Below are 8,178 nucleotides of genomic sequence, written 5' to 3'. Positions count from 1 at the left end.
AAATACGCGCACATATGTAGTTTCTCTGGCTGACGTCTCCATCAATAATTTGTACTACTTGTTTACCCACCTGTAGCTATATAGCTACGTATACGTAGTTGGGCGACCAAATAAAACAGAGAAACTCTTCATACATAACATACGAATATATAACATCTAATCATCTAGCTAGTGATACATATATATTAGTAGTGTAGTTAATTAGCTTGAGATACGTATATGCGTCTATGAGTGCATGACGAAGCAGCAGGGTCGGAGGATGAAGAAGAAGGCCTACGCGGTGGCCGTGGCGATTCAGGTGATCCTGGCCTCCACCGTGTTGCTATCCAAGGCGGCCTTCGACGGCGGCCTCAGCATGTTCGTCTACGTCTTCTACCGCCTGGCAGCTGCATCGCTCTTCCTCACGCCCTTGGCTATCCTTCTTGAAAGTCAAAACAAAGTGTTTTGGTATGATGCAGAACACTATCTTTTCCGATCCAATCCTTTTATTACTCATTGTTGTTAATTTCATGTATTATTGGACTTGCAGGAGAAATGCACCGCCAATGTCTTTCCGGTTGCTTGCCAAGATGTTCTTGTACGCGCTAGTCGGGTATATAAATGTTGGCCAGAATAATTTTGCAATTCCTACCGGATATATAGATCAACCTAGCTAGTAGAATTCTGGTATCTAGTACTGTCAGCTGAGTTGACCTTGTTTTTTTCTTAAAAAAACGATGTGTGCTATCGTCTCGTGTAGGAACACATTGAGCATGATCCTGTACAACGGCAGCCTCAAGTACACCTCTGCAACGGTGGCATCTGCGATGTGCAACTCCATCCCTGCCATCACCTTCTTCCTCGCGCTGCTCATGAGGTGCTACAATTCAATTATCATGGCACGAGAATTGATGATACCAGCATCATCATTTGATAACTTGCATATCTGCACATATGAACGCCATCATTATAATGGCAGGATGGAGGTGATCAAGTTTAGGAGCTCGTCGGGCATGGCCAAGACCGCCGGCATCGCGCTCTGCCTCGCCGGAGTACTCGTCGTCGCCCTGTGCGCCGGCCGGCCACTGAGCCCTCTCGGCCGTCACCGCGTGCTTGCCAGCCACGGCGACAGGCAGGCCGCCGAGCATGTCTCCAAGGGCGTGTGGATCGCGGGGACGTTTGTGATGCTGCTTAGCTGCGTGGGATGGTCCCTCTGGATCGTCTTCCAGGTCAGTCAGTCAGGCAGGCAGTCATCAGGCAGTCGATGGGTGGGTGGGGAAGATGAGAAGAAGATGATCATCGATCAGTGATCTCTGCTGAGTTGCTGAACCTGAAATTTCTCATCAGAATGCAATCCATGTGCAAGCAGGGGCTGCTGCTGAAGGAGTACCCGAACAAGCTGCTCGCGACCCTGATCCAGTGCCTGTTCGGCGCGATGCAGTCGGGCCTTGTCGCGGCGGTCGCGGAGAGGGGTCACCCCTCCAGATGGAAGCTCGGGCTGGATCTCTCCCTGGTCGCCGTTGCATACTCTGTACGTGCTGCTGCTGGCTAAATCATCAGTGTGTTCAGTGGCCAATCTTCTGCCATGTTCAGTAGATCGATCGATGCTCACACACGGCGGCTGCATGCAGGGCATCGTCGGGACGGGCGCCTGCTACTACCTGCAGACGTGGTGCGTGGGCATGGAGGGCCCCGTGTTCCTGGCCATGTGGAACCCCTTGAGCCTGCTGCTCACCGTCCTCTGCTCCTCGCTCTTGGGGGAGACCGTCCACCTCGGAAGGCAAGGCAGGCCACACTCTTTCATCTGCTTCCTTTTCGAAATGGGAATTTTTTTTATCAATTTCAAGATCGTCACATCTGCCTGCACAAATTACCTTTTTTTTTTCCTTTCCAGTATCTTGGGTGGGATTCTGCTGGTTGGGGGCCTCTACTGCGTGCTCTGGGGCAAGAACAAGGAGGAAACACTAGCGGCCATGGCATCAGGTCATCTAGAGCAGAGTAGAGAGCAAGGTGATGCAGATGCCGCGAGTTGTACTAGTACTTCCGTAATCTTCAAAAACCAAGATGAAGATAAGGAGGCCGGAGGACGCCTCGAGCCATTCAATCACATAACCTAGCTACCTGATTCCACGAATGAATATTAGTAAGCAAGAACATTGTAGCCAGCAACCAGCAATTATATTTGTCAACATATAATTTTGAAATGTTCCATCATAACTTACCACTTATTTACCATGTACTAGCTCCCTCCGTCGACGAATATATGCAAGAACTTATTGCATTTGAAACCTTTCCAAAAGTATAAGGGTTTCTGTACCCACCAATAAGTCCAACTAACCCCTACGCTCGATCGACTGTGTTGTATGAAGGTATTTTCCTTATTTCCTCCTTACTCCGTTCTAAAATTTCCAAAAGTTCATGTATTTCTAGATAGAGGGATCGGAGTGGCAAATTGTAACAAAGTGCATTTGAATCATATTTGCTTCTCGCGGCTGATGATTTGTAAGTTTTTGTATCAGTCAATTTTTTTGACCTTCGACCGGATGTTGATTAAATTAAACAGTCGCCGAATCAATGCATCTTTTAATCCACCCAACTACCTACATGTCATCACCACCTTTACTAAATGTTTAGTGCGTGCGATAGCTACTCCCTTTGAGCAAGTTGTCAACGCTAGTTCCCCGACTACTAAAAAAATTATTAGATCTTTCACATTTGTCCATCATATCCCTTCTCTCTTTAATACTGCACTCCACTCACGCCACCAAGAGAAGGAACGGTTGCAAAGTTGCTAGTTCTTTATTGTAGAGTGGGATCCACCTTAAGGTGTATACATTCAGACTAGAGATGGCAATGGGTACCCGATACCCGAAACCTGGCGGATTTTTACTCTATTAGGGTACGGGTACGGCTAATATCTATACCCGTGGGTTTCTTAATGGGTGATAATCTATACCCAGCGGGTACGCGGGCACGGGTATGGGATCGTAGCACCCGAACCCGCAAACCCACGGATTTTTTAAACCCGACATAATATAAAGAATGCAGATCATATACTCATTTTATTATGGTCTAATAACTTTATTTTGGAACTTTGATGTCTAATGTAGTGAACTAGTGGTGCCATGCTAGGGATGGTAGACAGTAACTGCATATTAATCTAGCTGTGAACTTGTGATGTCTGATGTGATCAATGGTGTTATGATTTGTGAAACACTCTATCACTCTTATGGTTGATGTTTATCATGTATTATTGCCTCAGTTTTATGTATGTGTCTATTGGCTGATACATCTGAGTGGTTGAGTAGTTAACATATTGTCGGGCACGGGTAGCCCACGGGTACCCGCCACTGATGCGGGTACGGGTTTGGGACATAATCTGTACCCGGCAACGGATATGAGTTTCTTAGCAGGTGTATTTTATCCTGACGGGTACGGGTATGGGCAAGCAATACCCAACGGGCGCGTGCCCGTTGCCATCTCTAATTCAGACAGCAACTGGTATCAGCTTATGGTGGAGCAACATTGCCCTTGCCCTTATATAGACTACGTGGCAATAATACATAAAGACTGTCTATATATCGAGGCAACGAAAAAAGATAATAGACACATTCAGCATTTTTTCGTTGTGTAATAATAAATTACTGGCATGCACAGGGATCACAAAAAGGGAAGAAGAAATACAAAGAACAAAATGGGCTATTGCTTAGAGAGATGGGGCAGGTTTCCTTCCACCTGGGTGGAATGGAAGATTCCTGCTGTCCAGATGGATAGATACAACAGTTCCACATAAATGTAGGACGGTTTTTGTGGCAAATGACTAAATACCACTACTTGCACGCCCTCCGTCATCAGTTTCACTTGACGTTTATTTGAGACAAGCAAGTAGAGCTAGCTAGTACATCTACAAGGAAGTGAAAATCCCAGCTAGAAACGTCATCAACTAAAACTGATATAATAAGGGGCATATATGACTAATAAAATGATTGAGCCATCTTGCTGTTTCCAAATAACTTGGTGTTACCCAATTGAAGTAGGACGTATAGGAGCTTGTCACTTGCATACGGACCCAGGGTTGCCTACCAGTTTTCGTGAACTGATACATTGTCAGTTACCTGACAACTTGTACTACTTAATCCAAGTATCGATATTGACAAAAAAAAAATAAGTCTTCAGCGCCATGATGAATTATTTCTACTATACCTGACAACTCACGGCAGTAAGAGAGAGTGACTGACTCTACCCGCATCACTACACCTCTACTGTTTCAGGCACTTGCTCACGGTAGTGTGAGTGTGAGTGCGGTCTTGCTAGTCAAATTGTAAAAAGCACAAGAAGTCAACTGGCCGGCCAGCACGGGACTCCACTCCACTCCACTCCACTAGTAAATTGGACGCCACGCGACGCGACCGAGCAGCTAGCAGAGCAAGCGCGACGATGGGCGCGGGGAGGAAGACGAGGCCGTACGCCGTGGGCGTGGCGATCCAGGCCATCTACGCCGCGGCCACCGTGATTTCCAAGGCGTCCTTCGACCAGGGGCTCAGCATCTTCGTCTACATCCTCTACCGCCAGGTCGCCGCGTGTCTGCTCCTGCTTCCCGTGGCCGTCCTCCTCGAAAGGTGCCTCCATGATTTCAAGCTCTTTGATTGCCATGGATGCTCTTGCTCATGCATGAAATCATCGAGATCCAGCTCTTGTCGCAGGCGAAACGCGCCGCCAATGTCTTTCCGGCTGCTGCTCAAGATATTCTTCTACTCCCTGGTCAAGTATGCATGTCGAGATCTTCACGGCACTGGATGATCAAGTTGGAAGCATCATCATGTCGTAGATATGTGTCAGTTGACCCAAGTTCTGATTGTTGTTGTTCTGATTGATATAGCACACTGGGGTCATGCCTGTACAACACCAGCCTCAAGTACACCTCCGCCACGGCCGCGGCGGCTGCTCAATCCCCGTCATCACCTTCTTCCTGGCGTTGCTGCTGAGGTAACGTAGGTCATAGCTTCCAGATGGTGATGGCATTGATCATGACCAATATTAGCATCTGATATATGCAGGATGGAGGCGATGAAGCTGAAGAGCTCGTCGGGGTTGGCCAAGGCCGCCGGGATCACGCTCTGCCTCGCCGGAGTCCTGGCCATCGCCCTGTATGCCGGGCCATTGCTGAGCCCCCTGAACCGCCACCGTGTCCTCGCCGGCCACGGCAGCAAGAAGGCTGCGGCAGCACATGGTGCCGTCTCCAAGGGCTTGTGGGTTACGGCGACGTTTCTTATGCTCCTCGCCTGCGTAGCCTGGTCCCTCTGGTTCATCTTCCAGGTCAATCAATTCCTCCTCTTCTTCTTCTTATTCTTCTTCATTCATTCCTCAGTGCTTCAGGGAAAAAATAGACAGAAGATCATCGTCAGTGATGGGCCTATATATGAATTCTGGAACGTCAAATTTTCTTAAAGACAATTGAGAAGAAAAGAACCCTGGAATGAACTAGATAGCAATATATCTATCTATATAGTTGCATTCATTGATACATACGTGCAGGGGCTGTTGCTCAAGGAGTACCCGAACAAGCTGCTTGCAGCACTGATACAGTGCCTCTTCGTCACGATCCAGTCGTTCGTCGTCGCGGTGGCCATGGAGAGGGACCATGGATTCTCCAGATGGAAGCTTGGCCTCGATCTCTCCTTGGTCGCGGTTGCATACTCCGTACGTCATCTCAAGTATTCCGTCGCTCCATCAATCAGCTGCAACAACCATATATGTTCATCGTTCATGAGATGCAGGGCATCGTGGGGACAGGCGTTTGCCTTTACCTGCAGACATGGTGCGTGGGCATGAAAGGGCCCGTCTTCCTCGCCATGTGGAACCCGTTGAGCCTGCTCCTCACCCTGCTCTGCTCCTCCCTCCTAGGCGAAACCGTCCATCTTGGAAGGTACATACCTGTAGCGACCATAAATTTTTCAGGTGTCAATAGTAATTTTTTTTGAAAAACTGGTGTCAATAGTAATAATATCAAGATCTTTCAAATGACACCGAAATGATCTCTTCTCCTTTTCTTCAGCGTTTTGGGTGGGATCCTGTTGGTCGGCGGCCTTTACAGTGTGCTGTGGGGAAAAAGAAAGGAGGAAATTCAATTGGTGATGCCACAGGATCATCATGAAGAGCAGAGCAGCAAGGAGAAGCAACTCGATGCCAAAGAATGTGAGGTTAAGGAGCCAGCATCATTGGATCAGCAAGTGTGAAGAGAATGAACTAACCAAGAAATATATATCATGCTCAATCGCCTTGGTGGTTATAAGGCACCACGTGTTAGGGAAACAATAGCAGTTTCCATCAAGTAACACCTTCCCTGAGAGTTTGTCCCTGACTGTGGCCATCAGAGAAATTTTCCCTTGACAGTTTTGGCTTAATTGGTTTCCTGACAAGATATGCAGTCATGAAAAACCGAGCATCAGCGACTAGTGAACACGTGTGGTGGAGCGGTTCCACCGAGGCTAGCTCACTATAATCTTGCTCATGTACTAGGCTATCTGCTAAAAAATATTTAGACGTACTGTACTCTGATGCTTTGACTGCAGCATGTTTGATTACTCTGCACGAGAGAGGCTTGGCGTTGGTCGTGCCGATCGATTCACACTCCACTCACGCGTTGGTAATAATGAGCGATTACTACTGTATCACCGTAATAATGATTCCAGGCTTAAGCGCAGAACCAGTGCACATCTAAGTCCATATGCAGATTTGATGCTTAGTCTGCCGAGATGGTGCCTACGTATGTGCAGCAATCTAGCTCATTTACAAGAAATGATGAAAGATCTTAGCTTCATCCTAGCCAGGGCATGCCTGTTTGGTAGGGCTCGCCTGCTTTTCCTCCAAAGCTCAATTCAATGGTAAATAGGTGTTTGTTTGGATTGGAAGATATGATGTTGGCTCCATACTATATAATGGTCTGTTTATTGTGGAGATGCTGCTTTTGACTTGATTAGTGTGTCCATCCCAAGAGGTCTTCTCATTAACCGCTCTCCTGTCCTACCCACTGACCACTTGTGAGAGGAAACAGAAAGATATGCAAATTGACAAAAGTGGGCATGTACTATCAGCAAACTCACTATTCCGGATGTGAACATGACAAACTGTGGCCAGAAACTGAATTAGGCATCAAGTTAAATTGCTTGTATACGATGAACTGGGAATAAGATACCCAGATAGATTCATCCAATCTTAATGTGGAAGTAGCAACTAGCCGAGTAATGCAGAAGGAGAACAGAATGGTGGTTACTTTGCTTCAACGGAATGAAAATGCGCAGGAGCATGAATTGAAATGTCATGTGTGATGTGTGGGCAGTGGAAAGAACAAGTACGGTATGACACTTTGTTATCTATTCCTTCTTTTTGCATTCACATGAAAATGGATAAAGCCAGATAATTGTTGGCATTGATTCCAATGGTATACTACGTCGTTCTACACTGAACTACACTGAACATATAAAACTCACCGAATTGTTCAGTGAACTTGAATAATAAAGGATGCAACATCTTATTACTGATTTGTTCAATAAACTCAAGGTAAGGATACGGAAAGTGTATTTTTCGTTGGATAAAATAAAATAGATAATTGGTGTGAATTTGCTGCCTGAATGGATTTGACTTGTGACTGACGACACATTCCCAAAATAAGAGCTTCAATGAAAGCAAAGCACTAGCCTCGGAAGCAAAAGATGAAGATTCCCCGATGCGACGGAAGCAATCCATGCGTGGTAGCTGCCGAGTGCGGCGACGGAATGGATGAGCTCACGAGCGACGGGAGACGTACCTGGCTTCATCCCACGACGGTGATCTGGCAGGAGGACCGGGAAGGGGACCGGCAGGAGGGTTGCTGGGGCAGGAGTGGATGCAGCGCCGACCAAGGGAGAGGGGGCGGTTGGGGAACCCGCGCTTCGGGTGCCGTCCACGAGCACCATCGTCGCCGGCCACCTCCGGCAAGGTCGGGCTGGAGACGAGCAAGACGGACGGAACTAAATCAGGGGATTATTAATGGAGACCATTTTAGGGGTCGTTCTGAAAAACGCAAGCAAAGCTGGAGCTCGGGCATTGTTTAGGGTGTTTTGTGAAGTAAAATACCGGATCGCGATTAGTAATAGCGATCCAGTTTAGGGGGTTATATGAAACATATCGGATCGCGATTACTAATCGCCATCCATTTTA

The 8,178-nt window shown here is 47.3% G+C and overlaps 1 protein-coding gene and 1 long non-coding RNA gene across 5 annotated transcripts; one reads left to right on the top strand and one right to left on the bottom strand.

Annotated features, from left to right (window-relative positions):
• The first annotated feature begins 350 nt into the window (after nucleotides 1-350).
• LOC112886198 (WAT1-related protein At5g64700-like) lies at nucleotides 351-2,097 on the top strand. The gene is made up of 7 exons (XM_025952011.1): nucleotides 351-447; nucleotides 530-592; nucleotides 740-856; nucleotides 959-1,208; nucleotides 1,349-1,510; nucleotides 1,611-1,759; nucleotides 1,874-2,097. Exons 1-7 carry the CDS (start codon nucleotides 356-358, stop codon nucleotides 2,094-2,096), a joined length of 1,056 nt encoding a protein of 351 aa, XP_025807796.1. The 5' UTR covers nucleotides 351-355; the 3' UTR covers nucleotide 2,097.
• Nucleotides 2,098-4,105: 2,008 nt separating this feature from the next.
• On the bottom strand, nucleotides 4,106-8,026 carry LOC112886200. 4 transcript variants are annotated; one of them, XR_003227355.1, is made up of 5 exons: nucleotides 7,787-8,026; nucleotides 6,231-6,391; nucleotides 5,787-6,077; nucleotides 5,509-5,717; nucleotides 4,106-5,349 (listed from the first exon to the last, which is right to left on the bottom strand). It is a non-coding gene; the product is annotated as an uncharacterized LOC112886200 (long non-coding RNA). The 4 variants fall into 4 exon arrangements; XR_003227357.1 differs by lacking the exon at nucleotides 7,787-8,026 and having other exon boundaries at nucleotides 5,787-5,913; nucleotides 6,007-6,077; nucleotides 6,231-7,780; XR_003227356.1 differs by lacking the exon at nucleotides 7,787-8,026 and adding an exon at nucleotides 6,528-7,780.
• Nucleotides 8,027-8,178: the final 152 nt, after the last annotated feature.

Source organism: Panicum hallii, chromosome 3, assembly GCF_002211085.1.
Source record: "Panicum hallii strain FIL2 chromosome 3, PHallii_v3.1, whole genome shotgun sequence".
NCBI lineage: Eukaryota > Viridiplantae > Streptophyta > Magnoliopsida > Poales > Poaceae > Panicum > Panicum hallii.
This window is presented reverse-complemented; position numbering and strand designations above follow the sequence as displayed.